The sequence below is a fragment of the Mustela nivalis genome, assembly GCF_964662115.1.
Source record: "Mustela nivalis genome assembly, chromosome: 12".
NCBI classification, from domain to species: Eukaryota; Metazoa; Chordata; class Mammalia; order Carnivora; family Mustelidae; genus Mustela; species Mustela nivalis.
The window spans coordinates 18,504,341-18,531,612 of NC_139031.1; the positions used below are offsets into that span (position 1 = coordinate 18,504,341).

A 27,272-nucleotide genomic window follows, 5' to 3' on the forward strand; every position below is an offset into this window, starting at 1 on the left:
CAGCAGCATTGAAAAGATGGTTAGGAAGTAGCTAGGGGGGAAGAATGAAGCCAGGAAAGGAAATTGTAGCAGACAAAGGAGAAGAGAATATCCACAGTCAAGACTACACTGAGGTCAGAGAAGGTAAAGACAGAGAATCGTACAACTCACAGGTCCCAGTGACCTTGGCAAGAGGACTGCAGAGGAGCACTGGAGGCTGACCCCTCCCCAGTGGAATGAGGAGTGAATGGCTAATAAGGAAAGAGAAACCGAAGTCGAAACACACACTTCACAAAGGCACAACATCTCTTACCAACATATGCACTCCTTAAAAAAGAAAAAGTAAGATGACTCTCTCCTGAAGCATCAAAGAATAAGAGATCAGGAATCACTCACATAAACAGGACATAAATCCACACTAGTCTGGCCCAATTTAGAGCCACCAGAAATCAAGAGAAACAAGATGAATATTCATAGACACTTGCCAACTGCCCACACGACACTAGAGTGAGAAAACAAGCAACTGTCTTCAGCTGTAGACATACTCAGGGTCACCCAAACACACAAAGCCCTGCTCAAGTTATTCCCCACTCCCACCCCAAAATTTAAATAAATAAAAGAAATAAACCATTCCATTGTGGTTAACTCGGTCACTTAAATCATTTTAGGCTCAAGGTTTCACCACTGATCTAAAAGACAAATGAGCAGACAGAATTAATAAAGTGCCAGAGACTCCTTAAATGGACCTTAACAAAAGGCCTCCCATACAAAGGAGCCTAAGAACCTCCAAGATTAAAATTTCAATTAATTGCCATTTCTACCTTTCAGAAAAAAAGAACACCCACTGTCTCTCTCACATGCACCACAGCAGTCATATCTAGAGGCACAAAATAGTGTGCATTAAACAGCAATACAGCATCACAGGCGGCACAGCGACATGGTAATCCTGGGATGACCAGATAGTATAAATGCCACTGAGAACCACACACCTGAAGCTGCCTCCCTGCTGCACATCCGTGGGACCTTCACAACATCATGAGGGTATTCCAAATCGCAGGTTCCTCAAACACAAACTTCTTTAATTACAGTTTCCTAATCACAGACACTGAGAAATAAATGCAAAAAATGTATGTAAAGTCCCAAAAGCTTCTGCACAGCAAAGAAACAGTCAACAAAACAAAGAGACAACTCATGGAATGGAAGAAGATATTTGCCAATGATACTATAAACAAAGGGCTGATAACCCAAGATCTACAAAGAACTCCTCAAACTCAACACCCAAAAAACCAGATAATCATGTCAAGAAATGGGCAGAAGATGTGAACAGACACTTCTCCAAAGAGATATAAATACAAACAGACACTTCTCCAAATAGACAGGAGAAAATGTTCATCATCACTAGGCGTACGGGAAATTCTAATCAAAACCACACTGAGATACCACCTTATACCAGTTAGAATGGCCAAAATCAACAGGACAGGAAATGACATGTGTTGGAGAGGATGTGGAGAAAGGGGAACCCTCCTCCACTGTTGGTGGGAATGCAAGTTGGTGCAGCCACTTTGGAGAACAGTGTGGGGGTTTCTTAAGAAATTAAAACTAGAGCTGCCCTATGACCCTGCAATTGCACTGCTGGGCATTTATCCCAAAGATACAGATGTAGTGAAAAGAAGGGCCATCTGTACCCCAATGTTCATAGCAGCAAACTGTTGCCTAACTGTGGAAAGAAACAAGGTGCCCTTCAACGGATGAATGGATAAGGAAGATGTGGTCCATATATACAATGGAGTATTATGCTTCCATCAGAACGGACGAATACCCAACTTTTTTTATCATCATGGATGGGACTGGAGGAGATTATGCTGAGTGAAATAAGTCAAGCAGAGAAAGTCAATTATCATATGGTTTCACTTACTTGTGGAGCATAAGGAATAACACAGAGGACACTGGGAGGTGGAGAGGAGAAGTGAGCTGGGGGAAATCAGAGGAGGAGACAAACCAAGAGACTGTGGACTCTGAGAAACAAACTGAGGGTTTTGGAAGAGAGAAGGATGAGGCAATGGGTGAGCCTTGTGGTGGGGATTAGGGAGGGCACATATTGCATCCAGCGCTGGGTGTGGTGCATAAACAATGAATCTTGGAACACTGAAAAAAATAAAATTAAATTAAGATGAAAAAAAAAAAAGTATGTAAAAGTAAACTGAAAAAGCAAACCCGAAACAACAGTAAGTTGTTTTTTGTACCTTTAACAGATACCATCTGAAAGGGGAGACGGGGAGAGACACAGGAGATGCTCCAGATGTCTGCATGGCCCGGGTGCACCTCGGTCCCTCCGCCGGCTCCATCGGTAAGATGCAGCAGCAGCAGTCCAGGAAAACCCCTGCTTCAGCTTACTTGGATCTGGGGCCTGTCACTGATAACTGAAGGAGGCCTAACTCACAGGGTAAGAGCCAATTCCTTCATTCCTCTGTGACTCTATATGCCCTCCAAAAATAGACGGTCACAACGGACACAGAGTAGTGACAAAACAGTGACATGCATGGCCTGCTGCAACAGAAAATAAGGGCAGAAGCCTTAGTTTACATCTCCCTGAAACCATATGTCTCCTCCAACACAAGGCCCAATGCCCAGAATGAGGTAACAGTCAAATGTCGTGGGTACCTGAGTCCATGGGTAGGGTGGCGGCAGTATTAGAAGTCTGGGACTGGAGACACTGACCTGGGGTCCTCAGCATGGGGCTGGTGGCTAAAGCTGGCACAGTGAAAGAGAGCTCTGCAACAGGAGGGCAGAGAGGATGATGACAACAGCGACAAGGACTGCAACAAAGACCACTGCGCCGAACACAGCCACACGATTACATGCCGGGCACTGGGGGAAGTGCTTTACTTGCATCATCTCACTGAAACCTTTGGCCAACCCTATAGGGAAGGTACTGCTGTTATCCCCATTTTACAGACAAGGAAACTGCAACACAGGTCAGGTTTAAACAAAGGCCTCAGTTCTAGAGGCTGTTCCTTTTAGGGGTATTGGGAAAAAAAGGAAGTCATTTTTAAGAAGAGGCCACAGGTGCCTGGGTGGCTCCACTGGCTAAGGCTTCCACTCGTGATTTTGGCTCCGGTCGTGATCTCCAGGGCGTAAGATAGAGCCCCGCGCTGAGCTCCTCACTGAGCAGGATGTCTGCTTCAGATCGTCTCTCTCCCTCTTTCTCCACGCATACTCTCTGGCGCTCTCTCTAATAAACAGATCTTGGAAGGAAAGAAGGGAGGAAGGAAAGGAGAAGGGGAGGGGAGGGGGGAGGCAGGCAGGGAGGCCGAAGCGGTATCAGTACTGCACAGTGCCAGGGAAACCAAGGCTGGAAAAAATGTCAATAGAACTGTCCATACTGACTCTACCAGGGAAACCAAGGCTGGAAAAAATGTCAATAGAACTGTCCATACTGACTCTACCTTTTCACCATAAACTAGTTTTTACCCCTGATATTCTACTAAAACAACTCTTACAAAAGTCTCCAATATCATTTTGCTCCATCGAATAGACACTCTCCAGCCCTGATTTAAGTAAGCGCAGCACTTGTGTCTACTGACCGCTCGCTCCTCCGTGAGACACCGCCTCCCCCTGTTCCCCACCTAACACTCTTCTGCTTTCCTTCCACCTCTCTGGGGGCTCCTTCTCAGAAGCTCATCCTCAGCCTGTTCCCAGAGTCCTGTGAACGCTTCCCAATCCTCACGCTCTCTCTGGGTGACCAACAACAAGATGAGGAAATACGTTACATATTATAACCTCCTGGTTTCAGAAGCCCATAATAAAAACATATTTCACATTTAACTACCCTCTCAAAAGGATAACCTTACCAATCTTAACGTGAGAATCAAAGGTATAGTTCAAGCTGAAAGACACATGCACTCAGAGCTAACTTTATTTTTTTAAAGATTTTATTTATTTATTTGACAGAGATCACAAGTAGGCAGAGAGGCAAGCAGAGAGAGGGGGAAGCAGGCTCCCCGCCGAGCAGAGAGCCCGATATGGGGCTAGATCCCAGGACCCTGGGATTATGACCTGAGCCGAAAGCAGAGGCTTTAACCCACTGAGCCACCCAGGTGCCCCACTCAGAGCTAACTTTAATAATACTGTAATAAAATCTGTTTTGTGTTAAAAAAAAAAAAAACAAAAACAAAAACCCCACAGAAGTGTGGGACTGAAGGAGATATCTGTTCTTTAAATATACATCCAATTACCTGGCAGATTTTAGAAACAGCCCTCTTAAAAGTAAAATGTTACTTTTTTTCCCAGACCCTCTACTAACTTCCCACTTGCAGCTACCCGTCTGCTTTGTCCTCAAGAAACGTAAGAAAATGTTAATGAACCGTTATAAGGAGACAAGGAATGTCTATGGTATAAAGCTGTATCGTCAAGCTGTGAAAAGTGTTCAATATTTAAGGTGAGATACGACTATCTGAATCTAAATTTAACATCCAGGGAACCTTGAATTAGTCATTTGGCTGGAAAACCCATGTTTGTAGCCAAGGAGCTGCCTGACTTGGTCACGTAGCAAAGACACACACACACCCAAGGTAGAAAATCGGTTCCGTTCTACTACTTCTTATCCGCTGAGACTTTAAAATCAGGATTCTGCATCTTCCCACTGATAGACAAAGTCAAAAACTACAGACTATTTATTTCCCTACCACTATGCTCTAAGAGATAAGAAAACACTGACCTCCGAGCTTGGGTCTTCTGTGAAAAATTGAAAGAAATTGATCATCAATTATTTCCTATCAAAATGGTCTTATGTCCACATGTCTCTATGTCACATATACAATTTCCTAATAAGCCTGGCTGAGCTAGTAGTCTTCATTTCAAAACAGGATCCCACTTAATCTTCAGGGTTGTCTAATATCTACTTTTAAAGGACAGAGATAAGTTTTGCCACTTATTAATAATAATCTTCATGTAAAAAGAAGTTACTATTTGAGAAGTGCTGACTAATTCTCCATCTGCATGATGAAAAGAACAGGAAAAAACTATTAGCAACGTAAAAAGAAACAGAGCAAAAATAAAAAGCACACTGCGCGGGGCCCTGGCGCTGTAGGCTTTCTTCCTGTGTCACTTCCCCACTGGTAAGTCAGCCTCTCGTGCTCAGTGCCTGAATTCCGGGTCGAAGACCCCAGGGAATTAATTCTAACGTATGGCAAACTAGTGACTAAAATTAGAAAACAAACCTAGGCCTTCTTCCTTTTAATTAAAGAATTAGCATCATTCTTCACGAAGCCTTTCCCAGATAACCTCTTCAACAGAAGGTGCTGGGAATCCTGGAAGCCACAGGGAGAAGAGAGAAGCTGGATCCTGATCTCACACCATACACAGAAGTCAACTCTAAGTGGGGTAAGGATTCAACCACAGACCTGAAATCACAAAATTCTTAGAAGAAAACAGAGGTAAGATCCTTGACATTGGCCTTGGCAATGATTTTTGGGGTTTGACACCAAAAGCAAAAGCAGCAAAAGTAAAAACAAACAAGTAGGACCACGTCAAATTAAAAAGCTTCAGCACAGCAAAGGAAACCACCAACAAAATGAGAAACCACCCATAGAGTGGAACAACATATTTGCAATTGATAGGGGCATCTGGGCGGCTCAGTCAGTTAGGCGTCTGATTTGGGCTCAGAAAAGGATCTTGGGGTCCTGGGATGGAGCCCCAAGTTGAGAATCCCCACTCCACAGGGAGTCTGCTTCTCCCACTCCCTCTGCCTCTCTGCCTGCTTATACACGCGGGCTCTCTCTCTCTCTCTCTCTCAAATGAATAAAATCTTTAAGAAATACATTTGCAAATGATATATCTGATAAAGAATTAATATGTATAATCTATAAAGAATTCACACAACTCAGTAACCACAACAAAAAGGCATATACACACAATCCTATTTAAAAATAGGCAGAGAACTAAATAAGACATTTTTCCAAGGAAGATATATAAAAAACCAAAAGGTACGTAAAATGGTGCTTAGCATCACTCATCATCAGGGTAATGCAAATCAAAACCAAAATGAGATACCACCTCACACCTGGCAGAATGCCTATCACCAAATGACAACAAAAGAACAAATACTGGCAAGGACGTGGAGAAGAGGGAAGCCTTGTGCCCTGTTGGTTGGCAATGTTAATTGGTGAAGCCACTATTAGTAATAGTATGGGGGTTCCACAACAAATTAAAAATGCAACTCCCCTATGATCCAGCAATACCGTATCTGGGGATTGAAAGGAAATGACAGGGAATGAAAACAGGATCTCAAAAAGATGTCTGAGTTCTCATGTTTGTTTCAGCATTGCTCCCAAGAGCTAAAATTGGAAAACAACATAAGTGTCTATCAACGGACAAGTGGATAAAGAAGATGTGGTATACATGTGTGTGTATACACACATATACACACACACCTATATACATACGTACAATGAAATATGATTTGGCCAGGAGAAAGGGGGACATCCTGTCATTTGTGACAACATGGATGAAATCTGAGGGTATCAGGATAAGGCAAATAAGTCTAGCAAATACTATGTGTTTTCACATATGAAGAATCTAAAAAAAAAAAAAAAAAGCCAAACTCAAAGAAACAGATTACAACGATGGTTGCCAGGGGCTAGGGGTGGAGAAAATGGGGAGCTGGTCAAATAGTACAAACTTGCAGCTGTAATTGTGTAAGTTCTGGGTAGCTAATGTATAGCATGGTGACTAGAGTTAGTACCATATTATGGACTTGAAAGTTGCTAAGAGTAGATCATAAGTTCTCCCCGCAAAAAAGAAATGGGAATTAACTGACGTGATGCAGTTGCTAGAGATCATTTTGCAATATGTAAGGGTGTCCAATCAACATGTTCTACACCTTAAATTTACGCAGTGTTGTAAATCAAGTATAATACCTCACTGAAGCTGGGTGGGAGGGGCGGAAGTCCTCTCCCCCGGGCCAAAATAATACATCATCATAGCAGAACATTATTAAAAGTATCCATAAATCTACTGCTCAGAGATAACTAAAGATGTTAGATGTATATTTTTAGTACAAGAATGTGCTAGGTCCCTAGGGGGGAATGGCTTAGGTATCTAAGTCATCAGTTTAATTCTCAGGTGAGCTAATTAAGATCCATTTACTCTGGGGCTGCTGATCACACTTTTTAACATGTCCAGCTATCTCTGAGAGGCCTGTCATCGATCACAACGGGGGGTGTGGGTGGGAGAATGGATGTGTCAGTGCAGATACGGCCTTTCTCGGGTGGAAAAACAAAAGCAGGCTCAGGAAAAGAACTGGGAGCGTCAATTTCATAGAAGACAGAAAGCAAACTCCCTGACAGAGAGAGACTACTTCTACTCTTAATTCTGCCACCATCAAGCTTTGTGAACTGTCAAATTATTTTGGCTTTCACATTTCCCTGAGTAAATCTGGGATTAATAACCCCCCACCTCTGATGAGGCCAGTGGGGAGGGCCGCTCAGCTGAGGTATCAGATGACAAAAGTATAAATACTACAAAAGCAGAAAACTCTGTGATGTCTGAGATGTTGTAAGGAGTGTTCTCAAGCTCTGACAAGCACGCGAATTGCCTAAGGCACAGACTGGGGGAGGGGGGGTGCCGGGGGCCTGTCCCCACCCAGATACTCCACTTCAATTGCCCTCCACTTCCAGCTTCCAAATGGCATTGGTGCTGCTCCTTAACCCCACTCCTGGTACAGAGATTTTTTTTTTTTTTAAATTCACTTCCTCTTATTAAAAAATTGTCTTCTTAGCATCTTTTTCTTATTCATTAACATTCTTGGGCAATTCAGTATGTGCCCAGCCCTAGGTCAGGCTGCAAAAACACAAAGTTAAGTCCCCTCTTACTAACTCCTAGTCTGGTCTGATTAGAGATGATGGTAATGAAATGGGCCAGGAGTCAGAAGAACCCCCAAGGTACGAAATACAGCCTAAGAGACTCAAGACAATGCTTTAATCCCATCTGACATAAAGGTACACATCAGCAAGGGAAGGCTGTCATTTGACACAAGGGTTTTATTTGTGTTATTGCAATGAAAGACCTCATGTCAGTTTGAATGTGGAATACCTTTTCATCTAACATCAACAAGTGTACAGAAAATAGGACCTAAGGTAGCTCCCACCACCTGCAGATAGAGGAGGGGGTCTGGATGCAGCAGGAAGGCTGACACCTAAATGTTATCAATAAACCATGAAACAGATTTTATCTGCCAGTCCTTTAACTCATATGATCTCTAATTCGAACCTGTAATACCATGGAAAACAAGAGAATTCAAAGGCAGGTTCTGTTGATGGTGTGTGTTTGTTTGTTTTTTTACCCTAACAGATATAAATAAAGATTGAAGCAATCCCATATTAAGACCCGTCCCATTTAGCAAAACACCCTTGCTCTGAAGATCATCACCCAAGAACAATACACAATCGGAAAGATAGCTGTCCAATTTCATGCTTACAAGAGAGTGAAGAACATTACTCACATTACTAATGACCTGATATGTCACAAAGCTATGACCAATTTATTTCTTAAGTCTTAATAGAACATACATAGATTTGGAGGCAGTACTACCTTCCATGGTAATAAATTTTATGTTTTAGTTAACAACTGGTATATTAAGTCCCACATGTAAAGAATTAACTCCTTTCATTTGTTCTAAAAATACTGCAGTAAAGCTGCAGGGGATATGCTCTAGTTGAAGAATAGTGGAATTTCCTCTGTATGTCGTTGGTTCATCCTATCATACCCTTCAGTATTTAACAGTTGAGTATATTTAAAGCATGTTCTCACTGATATGTGTAATCAAAAGTAGAGATTTAATCAAATGATATCATAATCACTGAAGTTAAATTTACTTGCTTCCCGCTTGCTTTGATTCGAATTAACGACTCCTCTAAATTACATCAAGGCCCTCCTGATTCCAAGCATGTCCAGGTGCTACATGCAGTGGCTGGGAATGGCTACACGAAGCCACAAGGACAAATGCTTGACCTTGCTTCAAAGCTGCTCCTAAATGACTTTTCTGTCCAATAAAATGACCAATCCCACAAAATCCTACATTTCAGAGACTTAGGAGAAAAGTAACTAATAGAAAAAGAAAAAAATGGAAGGAAATGCTACTTATTTGAAAAAGACTCATATGCCTGACTCCAGCCACAGGTCTAAAAAAAACCCATGACCAAGTGTGTCACAGTGGTATAACCGTAGACCATAAACAAAGTCAAAAGAGAAAAATTGAGGGGAAATTATCAAATAAATCCCAAACAACTAATTTTCATAATAGAGAGTTCTCACAAATCAATAAAAAAAAAATTTTTTTTTAAAACCAGAAAAGTGGGGCACCTGGGTGGCTCAGTGGGTTGAGGCCTCTGCTTTCGGCTCAGGTCATGATCCCAGGGTCCTGGGATCGAGCCCCACATCGGGCTCTCTGCTCTGCGGGGAGCCTGCTTCCTCCTCTCTCTCTGCCTATCTCTCTGCCTACGTGTGATCTCTGTCTGCCAAATAAATAAATAAAATCTTTAAAAAAAAAAAAAAATAAAACCAGAAAAGTAGATAGTTCACTGAAAAGGAAATAAACATTTAAATCCTATATTATTGAAAATTTCACATTTCAAAAATGAAGAAGAAGAGCATAATAAACTAATATACTTATTGAAAAGTTCTCCGATTAATGCCTTTCCTCCCTCTCTGGACTTTAAACTTATGCCTTATTTCTTTGGCGTTTCAGGCCAGTGTCTGGTCCACGATAGATATTCAACATATGTAGGAATTCATTCTTTCATTCAACAAATATTGGGTCAGGTGGGCACTGCGCGACACTCTGAGGACAGGGTGCTGAGCAAAGCAAACTCGTTCTCTTTCAAGGCTTCCATTCTAGGAGCAGTTAGAAGATAACCAAAACCAAACAGACACACACACACACACACACACACACACACACATATAACATAGAAGGTAATCTAATGGTCCAGATCCTGTTAGTCTCCAAACAGGTATTAATTACATGTTTCCATACTGATACCCTCATTAGGCATTTTCATTTTCAAGGATTTCTTCTGATTAAAGTAACTTTAGTACTTTAACTCTTAAATAATTAATTTTTCACTAGAACTTAATAACAGTTACAAAATAGAGAGGGAGGAAAAACCTACAACGTTATCCAAATACAACCACTTTCAGCGTTAAAGCGTATTTCTTTCCTGTATTTTCCACAAATCTTTACCATCCCAGTGGGCACAGAACATGTAATGTTCTCTGCCTTTTAGATCAGACGCTTCATCTTCCTGCATTCTTAACCAAGACGAAGGAACATGGCAAAAGGATCTCTTTCCAAAAGGAAAACGGGTTTCCATAGCAGCCATGGCTTCAACACATTCAACCCCTTCTTGCCCTCTTCAAGACCAGCAGTTTTACTAAAGCTGAGCAGCCCTCCAGCACCTCCCCCTGCAATGACTTGCTGCCTCCAAATTTAAACGGGGCCATTTGTAAATAGACCGAAGAGGTGCCTCACACGTGCAAATCACTCACTTTTCCCCCTTCTTCCTCTCCTCCATATTCTTGACATTGAACCTTGAGAGGATTTTGTTTCTTTTACCTCTTCCTCACGCTTTTCCTATTTGTTAATTATTAAAGAACTTCTTCCAGCTTCTTGGAAACGAAAATGCTATGAAATGCTCACGGGCTAGATTTTGGGAAAAAAGCAGTAATTACACAGCAGGAGAGGAAGAAATGGGTAATGAGGTGCCCAGACTGTAGACCACATGAGCCATCTGAAACTGAAGACACTGCCTGTCTTTCAGAGGAAATTATGGGTAGCAGGAGGTTCTGGGAGATTAGCAAAGCACATGTTGCTCTTACATTTATAGCGAGTTGGCAACAGGAATTTTTCTTTAATAGTAAGCAGAGGTTTATATTCATAGATTATGAATGAAGAGAAAGACTATCTCTCCAATAAATAGACAACAGATAGTTGGGGGGGGGAGGTCCAGTATCAAAAAATAAGTGGGTCACCAAAGTGATTTTTAAAAACTGGCTGCGGAAATATTCTGACTCTGCAGGAAGTGAAGCATGACAATTCACTAGCCTGGTTCCTTCTTCTTTTCTAGCAAAACAGCACACCACATTAATTCTCTTTACATAAAGACAAATGAAAACAGGCCTGCAATGCATCACAACCAGACTATATTTAATAAGATGATGCTGAACAATAAAACTTTTAAGGAAAGTTATAGTACTGGTATCTTGCCTCAGAGTAGCATTTATATGCTAATGATCTGGAAGAGGTTAATTCACTGGGGGGGGGGGGGGGAGGGAAAGAATGTGCATATTGGGGGTAAAAAAGGATTTATGGTTCTTTTTACCTACATTCCAACTTAAAGAAAACCAGATTCTTGTACTTTTACATAAGATTTCTTGTATTGTAAATAATATGAAGTATTATGACTTCTTTCTAAAATAAACACCACTAACACATCCCGGTACAGTTTGATGAACATAAAATACCATGCAAGCTTCAAGGGATAATCTGACAATATCCCTTCTAAAATTTTCAGCTTCTAGAAGCAACAAGGCCAATCACTTCTGAATGACATTAGTCTGGGAATTTTAAGGCACCTGCAAGCACAGAGCCACCACAGACTAACTCAAAATTATTGGTCATTTGGAATCCCAGCCTAAGACTCAAGAAGAGAGGCTCACCCCCAAAATTTGTTCTCTCTCAACTATTTTATCTCTTAGTAGTTTGGGCTCATATTTTTCAGATTTGTACATTTTATAAAATGGGATCGTGTTATACACATGAAACCAAGACCAGTGGCTTGTTCACTTGCCAGTGTCCAATATATCCTGCCTACAAAAGCTCTGAATACCAACAACAACAAAAAACCTTACAGGGGCGGGGCGGGGGGGGGGGTGCCCTTCTGCTAACTCATTCCTCACAGAGGAAACATTTATTATTTCCTGGGGCTGTATGCTGAATTTCTACTTCTACAGCTGTAATTTCCACTTGTGAATACTGGAAGGGGCTTAGGGAATGGAAGAGGAAGGGGTCAAAATCCTATGAAAGACACATTGCTTTTAAGGGTACTGTAATGAGATTTGCAGAAAAGTTATTGATCCGTGCCCTTTCGTTTTATTTCCAATATACACTATAGTCATGTTATTTCCCTATGAAAGTTCAGTATATTCATCTAGGGACTTGCAGCAACAGGGCAAATAGCAAGCCAGAATTTTGGAGTGTTCATTAGTAAGGAGGCAAAAGGTCTTCACGGAAATCCAGGCACCGGGCAAAGAAAGAAGAAAAGCAAAGTTCAATTTAGAACCATTCCCCAGCTGTTCTGGATCACAATGTGAGTGATCAAAGAACACAGCAGTTCAGGAAGGAAGCAAGAATAAATAAATGCGTGTGTTCATAGATACCTAGACATGTAATAGTTCTTCCTGGCACTGTTCTACTAAACTGTAATCACGTGACCTCACGTAGGCATTCAAAAGCAGGTCTACCTGACTCCGAAACCCATCAAAACACGTGCTTTGAAATGGTCTATGGCAGGAGATGGGTGGAAGACGGTTTCTTCACCAACTGCACATTTTTTTTTTTAAAGACTTAGTTATTTGAGAGACCGAGTGATGGGAGGAGCAGAGGGAGAAAACCCTCAAGCAGACTCCCCACTGACTGCAGAGTCCGATGCAGGCCTCGATTCCACGACCCATGAGATCATGACCCAAGCCGAAACCAAGAGCCCGACACTCACCCAACTGAGCCGCCCAGGCGCCCCATACCAACTGCACTTTTGAATGAAGTTCAAGGGAATTAACTTTTGAAGAGCTTTAAGGAATAATCAAAATCAATGTTATTTAGTTATTTAGATACATCAAGGAATATAGAAAATACAAATAGAACACATTAATTTTTCTAAAATATTTAAAGTCTGAGAAATTCTAAGTAAGCTCTTCTTTCTCCTTAAATTTGTTATTTGCTTAAAAAAAGAAAAAAAGAAAAAAAACTTTTAAGTCCTATATACAAAGAGCAGAATTCCCTTAACAACAGGTCCACGAGATTATGATCCCCTCCACATACTGTCTGGCACCCCCCAGGAACTGACATCATTTAAGAGAAGACCTGCTCCACTCTGCCCTCTGCCCCTACATGAAACTGTAGTTTCCAGTGGTCTCTCCCTGCCCCTCCACTGTGACAAATCCCTGCCCTGGTAAGCATGGAGGGTTGGGGGAGGGTAACAGCAGAGAAGGAGGTGGCGAGGAACAGAGACCTGTGTAGAGTATGTCTTAGATTTTCTAGAAAAGTCCATTTCAAATATCTTGTCCCACGGTCAAGTGATATTAGTCTATTATGCCCTGAACTCTGGTTTGGCAGACTTGATCTCTCAGTGTATGAGTTAGACAGAGTTAGGACTGTAGTACAATTTCAGTTTCTCCTTATGAAACAAGAATTATGAAACCCAAATCCTATTAGCTATTTTATTTATTTTTTTTAAAAGATTTTATTTATTTATTCGACAGAGAGAGATCACAAGCAGGTAGAGAGGCAGGCAGAGAGAGAGAGGAGGAAGCAGGAAGCGGGCTCCCTGCCGAGCAGAGAGCCCGATGCGGGACTCATCCCAGGACCCTGAGATCATGACCTGAGCCGAAGGCAGAGGCTTAACCCACTGAGCCACCCAGGTGCCCCCTATTAGCTATTTTAAATAGATACAGGAATTCCTGAAACCTCTTTGCCTTATTGGCAAATATCACCACACATCAAAAGAGAAAGCTGAGGACAGAGGAAAGGCCACAGAGATGCATCAATTCCAAGGCCAGCCACTTCATCTGTGACCTTGAACTAATTATTAGTGTCTGAGCCCCAGTTTCCCTAATTTTAAAATGTAGACACTAATAAGTAGCTCATAGAGTGGTGGTGGGAATAAATGAAATAATATACATAAATGCCTTGAATAATGCTTAGTATTGAATATTCAATAGTTTTCTTCATTTGAGTATGAACAATATGCTTTAAAACTTTTCAAACCAATAATGCCTATTCAGCTATTTTCACCAATCTGAGTTTGTATGGGCTCTAGTACCCCAAGTTCAAGAAATAACATCAATAGAAACTTGTTCACCTAGCCCCCATCCTAGAAAATGTAGAATTCTCAAAACTACAAACTGCATGCCCATTTACCTTGGTTGGTTCTCCACAGTGAGATTCTCTCCTCTCTGATAGCCACTGTCTGCTACCTGGGTTGTAGACCTCTTCACAATTTGCTGTAGCTCCTGCTCCAAGCGCTCTTTGATCGCCTTAACAGTCTCTGGAATCTTCTTCAGTTTGGCCAGCCCCTTGATGAGGATGCCCATAAAAAGGGTGCTGTTCTCCTCTGGATCCGATTCCAAATCCTCCTTGATGTCCTGCAGGTTCATCTCCCTTGCTGGAAGAAAAGAAAAAAAGAAAAGAAAAGGGTTCCATTGCAAGATTCAAAAACAGAGCACACTGAATAAATGGGATCACAGCTTTGATTACCGCCTTAAAGGAATTAGAGAAGACTTTTCAAGGGGGAAACAAACCATGAGAGACTGTGGACTCTGAGAAACAAACTAAGGGTTTTGGAGGAAAGGAGGGTGGGGGATGGGCGAGCCTGGTGGTGGGTATTAAGGAGGGCACGTATTGCGTGGAGCATTGGGTGTGGTGCATAAACAATGAATCTTGGAACACTGAAAAATAAAAGTTTAAAAATATATATATATCCCCCCCAAATTATATTCACAGAGAGACTAAGAACCACAAAGTAACAGTTACATTCCTCAGAACATAGCCATCAGTTAAAATAAGAGGTGGAAGCCATTAAAAACAAGGAAATCTCCACAGAAAGTTTTCCACGGACAGCCACTTCCACAATGAGCCAGTCCGTTCATGACATTTATTAAGCACTCGCTGTTGATAAAATGCCATACTTGGTGCTACAGGATAATTCCTGAGAGCCACAGTCTCAAAACTCTTATTTAATCCTTACAAAAGATAAGTAACTTGATAAAAAAGAGGTAAGTTAAATAAGGTAAATTAGTTTAAACAAATGACAAGAGATGAAGAAAACTAAAGAACGGTATGTACAAAGTGAGACACGACTCTGAGGAAAAGAGTAATGAAGACTTTCCATACATACCAAAGAACCACCTTCTACTTTTCTCTAAACATAGGTCTACCATAACACACTCTACTGAAAATGGGTCTTGCAAATCCCTGTTAGTTTTCTGATAAATAATTTTATGTCAAAAGTCTCCATAGGTCTACAGGCTTTGGGACGGAAGAGGGCAGCCTAGCACACTGGTTCTTACCCCCCACTGAGAAGCTGGGGAGAGCGAGTGATGGGGATCTGAGACCTCCATGACCGACTGAAAACCACAGGCCCTCCCTTCCAACTAATGCACACACACACAAATATGTGCCCCAAAATACCCAAAAATAATTCTCTCGTTTTAACAATGGTTGGATTTAGATAGAATGAAGCAAAAGTGAGTAAAAGCCAGAAGATGGACCCTAACAGTTCAAGTCTTCCCCATCCTTTCCTCTCTATTCTTCAAAACAACTGACAGGTTTTTAAAATATGTGATATCCTGAAAGACTGCATACCTTCTTCTTTGGGGGAAGTCAAGCTCAATGATACTACGAGTCCACTCCAAGTGCTCCAGCACCACTGGAATGCACTGCAATCTACTGATTAGGGAAGAATGAAAATATCCCACTACAGGCAGTAAATCCATGTAACCACTGCACAGAGTCTCCAAAACCCCTACCTCAGATGATACGCACGCTATTCTCTTCAAGCCCTTCTATTCATGTTCCCAACTCGTAAAATGCACTTCAATACGAACCAAAAGCATTTAAGGACATGCAGGATATAATTACTTCAACAAGCTTGTTTTCATTGAAGACGTTCTCCTCGTATTTATCCACGAAGCTGAAAACCATGTGGAGAGACAGAAGCACAGCAAGAACAAATTCCTAGGATTTTCTTTGCAACACAGAGCACATTTGAAGAGGTGGTATTTCATTTAAAAAATTGTAAGACTAGTAAAGCCGGGAGTAGAACCAAGGTGACTTAAGCCTGTGAAGATTACAATTTTGACGGCAAAAAACAAAAACAAAAACCCAAAACCACAAACAAAAAAACAAAACATAAGGCATTGATATTTCCAAATGTGACATTCCAAAAATTGACATTTTAGTTACTGGTTTTGTTTTATACTTTAAGAACTGGACCCCTCAGGCCACAGACTTCTTCCTCCATCCTGCAAAACCAATCCCGGCAGCAAGAAGAGAGAAATACTTAGCAGCCAAGGAGCCATCTAAATTCAGCACGTTGCAGGTTGGGGGGCGGGGCGCAGCTGGAATGAAGCACAACTATAAGCAGAGCTTCAGGCAGGGAAAAAAGTAATAGAAATTTAGCCGAGAGAAAATGATCTTCACGAAGGAGCACATATGAGTCACAAACAGACACAAGCAAGGGGCCACCTGTGTGTCACGAGCATCTGCCACAAGAGTGATTGGTGAGGAGATAAATGTAGTAAGATCCACAGCCCCTAGACGGTGTGGCATAGAGCTACTTATCTGTGCACTAATATGATAGAGAGCCTATTAAAAAATAACAAATAAGCAAGGTATGAATAATAACATGCCAGAGCCTCAAATGGCACATTTGTTTCGAACCTTATCTTTCTGTTTGTCTCCTGAAATCTCCTGGAGCATAAACAGTGAGAGATCCAATATTAATTAATTTATATTATCTATTTCACTTACATCAGCTGAAAATTAAAAGGCAATTTAAAAGGATAATATAATCAACCATGAAGACTAGTCCAATAATCACGGTGAGGTCAGATAGAATTATTGGTGCTTTATGGAAAAAGTCTTGTACAAAAATAATATAGCTGAAATTCAGTACGGGCCTCCCACCATCATCAGAACAAAATGTACATACTTCCAAATAACTTAACACCAAACCATTCATTCCCTTGAATCTACAGTGATACAGTACTCAAAGTGCAGGTTTAAGAACACTTTATAATTAGAAATACTATACTCTCTCACCCAGTTCTCTCTGATCTTTTTGCTCTGAAGAGACTTGTTAAGTGAGGATTTCCTGAACCTGCTTTTGAAGACCCTCAGTGGCAAAACAGTGCTAAATACTAAGATTTTCATGTTCTTCCCCACTATTACTACTAAAATCCTATCGGCCCCAACTGTTTTTTATTACACGCATAGACAAGAAAGGAAGGAGGAAGATACGGATGTGTAGGTATACATGCCTAAGTGGTTTGAGGCTAAGCATGGATTCATGAAGGTTTAACAAAGACACTTTGGGACTCATGAAACAATTACCTGGATGCTATCTCCAGTCCTCCCAAGCTCCACAATTCCATGATTCTATCAACTTAGAGTAAATCTATACATCTCTGGTTCCATGGCCTATAACCAATTCTGTTCACCTAGATTACAGATAGCCCATTTTAAAAATTACAGAGAAAGTGAATAATCCACTTAAGCAGGTAAGTCTTCTGTAAAAGAAAACTACCTTTTGTTTCCCACTGAGTACAGGAAGCAATGAGACTAGTCTGTAACTGCTTTCTTTTCTTGGTATGTTTGGTAAGAAAATATGAGTAACATGCACCATGGCTATATATACATGTCATCAAATCTGCACAAGAACCCTGGTGATACACTTTAACTTTGTACTGAATAAGCTTCATTATTTAACTTAAGATTTGTACATGTTAAATTGTAAGAGATAATGGTAGTGTTTACCACAGAAACTCCTGGTAAATGTCATGCTTTATGCTATGCATGGTAACTAAAGTATACAGATATGGCAGATCTGATTTCGACCTACATCCATAACTTCATTTACATGTTGTATTCAAGAACATTATGTCTATATAACAGGAGAACTGTGTCACTATTGAACAGAATTCGATATAAATTCAATATAAAAAGGAAACTTCAAAAAACTCACCAAGCCTACTTAACCCAATAAAGTACCAAGAGAATTACATACCCCCAACCTGTCCCCATAGGCAGGAATCTTGCCTCAGTAGAATGACAATGCTCTCAAATAGAAAATAAGAAAGTTACCACTTAATAGTAATTCTGGTCAAAATGGCACTATAAATTCATAGTTGAGATACCCAATCTCAAGATAGTTATACACAAAATAGAAACTAAGAAGTTATGAAGAAATAGTCTGATTCAAAACTGAGAGTAACATCTCTGTGGACAAGCAATAGAAAAAAGGAATGGAGCCAGAATATGTGTCCAACAATGTCTGTGTGGAGAAGCAGGCGGAGGCAGGCAAGATCTAGCCCACTGGGTGTTACAGAGACTTGACACGCACCACTGGCTAGATGAGCCCACAAGTCCTCTATGGAGGGCTACAAGCACAGGACCAAATAAAGCTCTACACCTACAGACGCTTCTGGTCTCATCAAATCCTTATCTTCCATCCACATCCCAGTGGAGATACCTGGTCAACTATTTATCTTAAATACCATTCATCTCACCAATGAAAAATTACCTCTAACATCTTTTATTCTAATTAATGCACCCACTGGTACAGATGCACGGGTTGCCCCTGGAGTATAGAATCTTGATTAGGGTCTTTCAAATGTTAACTAACTACCCCTGAAGTGTGGATTCCTGATTAAGGTACTTCAGAAATGTTAACTAAGCACCCCTAAGGTGCAGATTAAATTACTTTAAAAGAAACTACAGACAATATAACACCCTACTCCTGAAAGGAGGCTGCCAAAAGTTACTGCCAACTCTGTACTAGGGACCATCATTTACATGAAGCTAAGGGTTTTTATAGTCTCAGCGCAGAAATAGTTTCATCCCGGAAGTGGAGAAGGAAAGCACAATGAATGTGCCCAGGTCCGCCCATAAGTGAAAGTGGGCTAAGGGGGAAACGATGGTATGTTTCAAGGGGAGGGAGAGTGAAGGGTAGACTATTGCGATAAAAACAACCAAAACGATACTGTTCCGTCTCCCTTGGGACAGCGCTTAACATACATGATCTCTTTTAGAGCAAGGAGGATGCATCTTTGAAAGTCAAGGAGTAGCCACCAGTGGAAAAGTGGCTACTAAAAACTTTAAGTGGGCAAGAGGATAAGAGAAGACACAAGGAACAGATGAAAAAATTGTTTATATTAATATTCAATAATATGTGTTGGGTTTTGTGAGTTCAATTGCCCAAAGAGATAATATGATGTAGTAAAAAGAGCAAGAGTGGGGCCTCATAGGACTTTAAATCTGATTATCAACTCTACCACAATCTAACTGGGTAAATCTCTCTGAAGTCATTAAATCTTGCAAGACTTCAACTTTCCCATCGGTAAAATGGAAATAATATTACCTACACAACTGTGTATATTAAAGGAGGTAATATGACATCAAAACACAAAACAAACCCCCAAGAAAGGGGGGAAAATGTACTTTTACAACACCTAGCTTTAGGAACTCCTGGATTGCTAGAGACAATGGAAATTACTGAATTCCCCATTTCTCCTATTTCCTCCAAAAACAACACAGAACAGCCAGAAGAACAAACAAAGCTCATACAAATCATATCCTCAGGATAACCTGCAGATTGAAAATGCCCCCAAATTCACAACAACTATAAATAAAAATAAGAAAAAAACACCTAATCCCATCAAAGAATCTCCCAGGTTCCTGGCCCACCTCTGCTCTGCCACAAGGCTTTGTTGCAAGCAAAAGCAGGCTATTGAAGAACCATGAAAAAACTAGGACGTTAGCGATGATCCTAAGACTGATCTAAAAAAGACTATGACCACCCTACATTTCAGATACTCAAAAAGTATCCAAAGAGATGAGAGTGTGGACTAGAGGGAAGAGAGTTTAAGAGAAGATAATTTGTAGGACCAGTATTTGAGACCCCCAGCTTCTATGGGAGAAATCAGACAAAAGGAAGAGAGAAATGTCCTTTGGCTACTGGATAGTGAAGGGAGAAAGAAGCATAAAGAGAAAATTCAGGACACCATGAGAGAGCCAAAATTCTGAGAACAACCTTCTCCTACCATCAAAACAAATAACACACTCAAGTATTTGGATTTTGCTATGCTGACAGAAGAGGGAGCCAATGATCTAGGAATTCAATTAAACACCCTAAACCCATAAAAAGAGAGCAGGAAAAAATGAACAAATTCTTATGAAGGTATGGGGGAGAAGGGTTGTCAGAAAATCCACCACACATTAAAAGAGGAAAATTTCTTGCAACAAAACTATCTTGAAGCCAAGAATATTAGTTAGCAACACTCCAGATGGAAGAAATATATTCAAACAAGAACCTGCAGATACGAAGCCATCTTGAGTCAGAAATCCCAAAACTATGAACAGACATGGACAAATAAAAGAAAGGTCTGAGAAGCAAATGGACTAAACTGAGAAGAGATAATGGAAGAAAAAGGATATTATTTCAGGCAGGAATAAATTTTAAAATACCCAAGAGAAAACAGACACAAATGAGTATCTCATAAAGGGTATTAAGGAAATTCAGGGAACCAAAATAGAGAATAAAAGGGATATAAAGAAAAAACTACAAAGACCAAAGAGAAAGTAGTAGAAATGGAAGACAGACAAAGAAAAAGGTAACATATTAGAAGAAAAACAAACAACAGGTTGTTTAAAATTATTTTTTAAAAAATCTTGAATCTACAAAATGAAAGAGCCTATTGGGTACCTGGGAAAATTAGCCATTCAAAAAATAAACAAACGAACAAACTCCAGGGCATACCCTATTACAATTGTTAAGTTCCTAGGTTAAAAAGTCGTCAAGGTCTACAGGCTCACAACTTACAAGGCCAAACAAGGCAAACTGGTGCAGCCACTCTGAAAAAACAGTATGGAGACTCCTCAAAAAGTTAAAAATAGAACTACCCTATGAGCCAGCAACTGCACTACTAAGTATTTATCCAAAGGATGACAAAAATAGTGATTCAAAGAGGCACATGAACCTCAATGTTTATAACAGAAATGTCCACAACTACCAAAATATGGAAATAACTCAGATGTCCATCAACAGAAGAATGGATAAAGGAGACGTGATACATATATATACAATGGAATATTGCTCTGACATCAAAGAGTATGAAATCCTGACATTCACAATAACATGGATAGAACTAGAGAGTATTTTGTTAAGCAAAATAAGTCAGTCATAGAGCACCTGGGTGGCTCGGTGGGTTTAGCCTCTGCCTTCGGCTCAGGTCATGATCTCAGGGTCCTGGGATCAAGTCCCGTATTGGGCTCTCTGCTCAGCAGGGAGCCTGCTTCCCCCATCTCTTTCTGCCTGCCTCTCTGCCTACTTGTAACCTCTCTCTGTGTGTCAAATAAATAAATAAAATCTTAAAAAAAAAAAAAGTAAGTCATTGAAAGACAAATATCATGATTTTACTCATAGATGGAATTTAAGAAAAAAATCAGATGAACATAGGAGAAAGTAGGGAAAAATAAAACAAGGTGAAATCAGAAAGGCAAGCCATAGAGACTTTTTTTTTTAAGATTTTACTTACTCTTTTGAGAGAGAGCAAGCAGGCACAAGCTGGGGTGGGGGGCGGTGGCAGAGGGAGAGGAAGCAGCAGTCTCCCCACTGAACAGGGAGCCCAACACAGGGCTCAATCCCAGGACCCTGGGAATCATTATGTGAGCCATAGGCAGACACTTAATGGTCTGAGCCACTCAGGTGTCCCAAGAGACTCTTAACTATAGGAAACAAATTAAGGGTTGCTGGAGGGGAGGTGGGTAGGGATGGGCTAGATAGGTGATGGACATTAAGAAGGGCACTTGTTGTAATGAGCACTGGGTGTTATATGTAACTGATGAATCACTAAACTCCACCAGGAACCTAATAATACACTGTATGTTAACCAACTTAAAGGTAAATAAAAAATTTTAATTAAAAAAAAAGAATTTTCATAAAACACACAAAGGAAGATAATAATGAAGTAGCATTTTATAATTAAAAAAAAGAATATCAATAAGTAAAAATTGTAAACTAATGAATTTATACCCATCTAAGCTGTCCTTTAAGTACCAAGGCTACAGGACCTACTAAAGGAATTCTGCACCCATGAGCCTTTTCTTAAGGAATCTTTTGATGAGCCAAGAGATAAGTGGGAAAACTTAAGCAAAAAAGATTGATGATGAGCATTTAAAACAATTAAGTGTAGATTTAAGATAAAAACACCACTGGCAGGTGTGAATGGAAGATAGCTAAGACAAATACATTATAAACAATAAAAAGTAAAAATTAACACAAATAGAAGCTAGCAGAAAAGAAAGGATAATGAAGTCATGTTGTTATTTAGGCAAAAGACGGGGATTAAAGGATGTTCACAAAAACAGAAATGTGAGAGGGAAAGATTAAAGCATTAAAAGGGACTAGGAGCACTTTTCCTGTGTTTTTAAAACATTAAAAAGACAATTGCTAGCAGAAAAGAACACCTCCTAAACAACAACAACAACAAAAAAGTGTTTAAGGAACAAAGAATATCTCAGAGAAAAAGAAACATAGCAAATATACATATTTATAAAATACTACAATAGAGGGGCGCCTGGGTGGCTCAGTGGGTTAAAACCTCTGCCTTCAGCTCAGATTATGATTCCACGGTCCTGGGATCGAGCCCCACTTCAGGCTCTCTGCTCAGCAGGGAACCTGCTTCTCTTCCTCTCTCTCTGCCTGCCTCCCTGCCTATTTGTGATCTCTGTCTGTCAAATAAATAAATTAAATCTTTAAAAAAAATACTACAATAGAGCTGAGACAAAACATTAGTCTTATCAATATACATCAATGGATCATACTCACTTATTATAAGAAAAGGATTTTCAATCTGAGTCACAAAGCAGGGCCCAACAATAGGCTATACACAGATCTCAAAACTAGTAATTTAGAAAGGCTAGAAATATAGAATAAACAAAAGACACCAGTCAAAAATCATTAACTATTATGACAAAGGGCATCGTTTAATATCACATGCCACAATTCGCAACAAGGCTTACAAATACTGACATACCAAATTAAACAGCAGCTACCATTTTGAAACAAAAACTACAAGGGAGGCAGAGATACAGGGGAAAACTCACTAATAGAAAACTTGAATACATCACACACACACACACAAAAAAGAAGAAGATCGAAGACCTAAACAATAATTAAATAATGCAGATCTTATGGATATATATCAACTCTATACCTGATAACCAAGAATGTACCAGTTAGGGCCAATTTAATGTTAAAACCTGTTTAACTATTAGGGCCTGCTTAGCCAGAGTGCCTCCATATTGCCTAGGTAGCCATATTGTTCTTTAAATCCACAGACTTCATGCCAGGAATAAACGCCCCAGTAGTTCCTGGTATCGGTTCCAGGTATCGATTCCAGGAATAAACGCCTTACCAATAGAAGCCACGTACCTTGGGTCTGCGGTTACACCCTATAAAACCAGCCTGTGAGATCCAGAAGGGGTCGCCCTCTTCAGAGGCGGCCCTGGTCGGTCAGTCTAACTTCTAATGCTTGGCATAGAATCAAGTTTTGCATAACTTTCACTTTGTCTCAGTCTCATTCCTTTGATAACGGAGCCCAACAGTACCTTTTACTCAAGCACCCATGGGACATTCACAAACAGTGGTCATGTATTGTCACAGAGAAAATGTAAGTTCCATGAAGTAAAAGTATTACCAACAATACTCTCTGAACTCAACACAAAAAAGCTAGAAAGGATTAAGAGAAAATAAAATTCTTCTGTTAAAAACACTGTATCAAGGGGTGCCTAGGTGGCTCAGTCAGTTAAGCGTCTGCCTTCAGCTCAGGTCATGATCCCGGGGACCTGGGATCGAGCTCTGCAGCCATCAGTCTCACTGCTGAGTAAAGAGTATGCTTCACCCTCTACCTCTCCCTCTGCCCCTCCCAACACACCCCCAACTCATGCACTTTCTCTCTCTCCCTCTCTAATAAATAAAAAAAATCTTTTAAAACAATGGATTTTTATCTAATACAAATTGAAATGAGACAATATTTTTAAAATGATAATGGGAACATTAAATATCAAGGTCTATGGAATGCATTTGAGGTGTTGAGAAAAATTCTTGTCACTGAACACTTCTATCAGTAAAACTGAAAGAAAATATATGATTTAAGAAATAAATAAGAAAATATATGAAAATATATATAAGAAAATATATGATGTCTAGATCAGAAGAAAAAATAAACCAAAAGAAAGCACAAAGAAGGAAAAAAAGATAAAAGCAGAAAATGAGGTGGAGAACAGAAGAATGCCCTAATCAATAATCAAAATACTAGTTATTTATTGAAAATTAAAAACAAAAACAAAACAAAAAACCCTAACACAATAGACAAACCACCAGCTATTTTGATCAAGAAAAGGGAGCTAGTGCAAATAAAAAGACAAAAAGAGAAAAGGAAATTTCAAAAGCAGAAGAAAATACTGATCTCTGTATAGATAAAATTTGAAAAATTAAATGAAATCAATAATTTCCTAGAAAAACACACATTATTAAAATTGATCCCAACAGAGACAGAATGCTTGAAGAGAACAAGCTACACAGGAAAAAAGACAGAAAATTAACAAAAAGCAAAAATATGAAAAAATATCAGATCCAAATTTTCACAGGGAAATTCCCTAACCTTCAAATATCAGAGAATCCCAATGCCCCATAAATTGTTCTAGAGCACTGAAAATGACGAAAAGCTTCCCAGTTACTTTTATGAAGCAAATTACTGTCTTGAAGGCAAAATCCGGTATGATTTAGACAGTAGGCTAATATCCTTTATAAACATCAATGCAAAAAATCGAAGTAAAATATTAGCAAGCAGAATTTACCCCCACACTGAGAAAGTAACACACCATCATCAAGAGGCATTTATTCTAGGAAATGAAAAATTGGTTCAATATTAGGAAATCCATTGATTTGTAACAGAGTAAGAGATTTAAAGACAAAAGAGAAAAAAAGTGGATGAAAGACAATGACAACTCACAAAAAAAATCAAAATGGGCTTTAAAATTTCCTTACAGAAAATTGTTCAAACTGACTCATAGTAAGAGAAATGTAAATTAAATAATACTGTGATACCATTTTCACCCATCAAATGGGCACAAATTAAAAGGTCTAACAACATAATTTGGCAAGGCTGTGGGGAAAAGGAGCACTCTCACACACTTGTGGTACAATGCAAGCTGGTACCACCCTCCTGGGGAACTTAGTCATACCAAAAAAATATGTATGGCCTTCTCTTTTGACTGAGCTATCTCTTCTAGATGTTTACCCTAATGATACCTCCAACATGATGAAAATACATATGCACAATGTTATTCATTACATCACTACTTATAAAGGCAAAATATAGTAAACAATCTATATACCCTTACATAAGAGTGTGGCTGAACTATGATAAATCACCATAATGGAGAAGTATGCAAGGGTTAAAAAAAATAGTAAGAAAGCCAGGGCACCTGGGTGGCTCAGTGGGTTAAGCCTCTGCCTTCAGCTCACGTCATGATCCCAGGGTCCTGGGATGGGGCCCCACATCAGGCTCTCTGCTCAGCAGGGAGCCTGCTTCTCCCTCTCTCTCTTTGCCTACCTCTTTGCCTACTCCTGATCTCTGTCTGTCAAATAAATAAATAAAATCTTTAAAAAAAATAGTAAGAAAGCATCATCTATACAAACTAAAATGGAGTGATTTCTAGGATATAAAGTGAGAATAGCAAAATATAAGAGAGTATCTAAAGTAAAATTCCCCTTCATGGAACATTTAAGAAGAAACACAGGAAGAATAAACCAGAAACTCATTAAACTGATTAACTACAAGGCATGGGTAGAAAAACAGAAAAATGATTAGCATCCACTTAACTCTCTTATAACAGTAATAAAAAAATGGCCTAACAAAAACCTGGCAAATGACAGACAATTTATAAGAGACCGAAATGATTCATATACATGGAAAGATTCTCAACACCTCTAGAAACCTCAGAAATGCAAACTAAAATTACAAACTAAAATAATAAAAACACAGAGCCTATCAGATTTGTGAAAATCCATTTGCAAAAATTAAAAGTCAAAGCCAATTTTAAGGGAAAGAAATAGAGAAACAAAAGCTCTTGCATAATTCAAAGAAATCTACATTGGTACAATAACTTTAAAAAGCTATCTGCAGGGGCACTTGTGTGGCTCAGTCAGTTAAAAGTCTGACTCTTGATTTTGGCTCAGGTCATGATATCAAGGTCATACAATCAAACCCAGTGTTGGACTCCACTTAAGAGTGTCTCTCTCTCCCTCTGCCCCTCCCCACCTGCTCTCTTGCTTAAAATAATAATGATAATAATAATAATAATAATAATAAAATAAATAGCTACTTGGCAAGTGAAGTTTAAAATGCACAACATTCCTATACAGATACAACACACATGGCCCCCAAGGAATAGGGCTTCTTCACTTCAGAGGCATCGTGGCACATACAGAAAATAACAGTACTTACCCAGCACAACAAGGATAAATGGGGATGGCTGCATGTAGCTAAGAGAACTTGCCTAGAGATTCCAATTGCCCCAAGACCAGACTGGTTACACCAAAGGCTGAAGAGTTCAGTATCTCCGATATATCTACAACCCATTTCCAATAGATCAGTAGCTGGGAAACTGTCCTATAGTTTACAAACTGTCCTACAGTGTACAACAATACTCACTGCTATCAGGTTCCTAATAATAAAAAACTGTAAACTTATAACTTATCAATAGAAGAATGGATAAATTGTGATTATATAATAAAATACTACATAGTAGTTAAACGAGAGCTACATCATAACATAAGAAAATCCAAAAAAGTGTAATGTTGAGCTCAAAACCCAAGTAGTAGAATGATACATATGATACAAGATCAGTAAATTCATTAAATTATATCATTAAACTTAAGTAAATATGTAAATTAAGCTACACAATTTACTTACGCCCTAAAATACTCAAAATAATATACTTTGTATATATAAACAAACATACACAATATTGTAACACTTACATACAAATATATACATATATAAACATGTAAACTATACATATTGTTTCTGTATTTATAAATACACAATATATATATACATACATACACACAGTAAAAGTATGCAAACATACAGGAAAAAGATATGGAACAATTTCAAAATAGTAGTTACCAAAAGGGTAGAAGAGAGAAGAAAGGAATTGAGGAAGAATTCAT

The 27,272-nt window shown here is 39.5% G+C and overlaps 1 protein-coding gene across 5 annotated transcripts in view; it reads right to left on the reverse strand.

The window, feature by feature from the left end:
• EXOC4 (exocyst complex component 4) overlaps positions 1–27,272 on the reverse strand; it is a 728,800-nt gene that overhangs the window by 627,191 nt on the left and 74,337 nt on the right. For all 5 annotated transcript variants that reach the window (XR_014301432.1, XM_082693983.1, XM_082693984.1 and 2 more), the window contains exon 6: positions 14,174–14,417. Coding sequence is in view for 4 of the 5 variants with exons in the window: in XM_082693983.1 (XP_082550109.1) it covers positions 14,174–14,417 (244 nt within the window). In the remaining variant the exon portion in view is untranslated. The remainder of the gene's footprint in view (positions 1–14,173; positions 14,418–27,272) is intronic.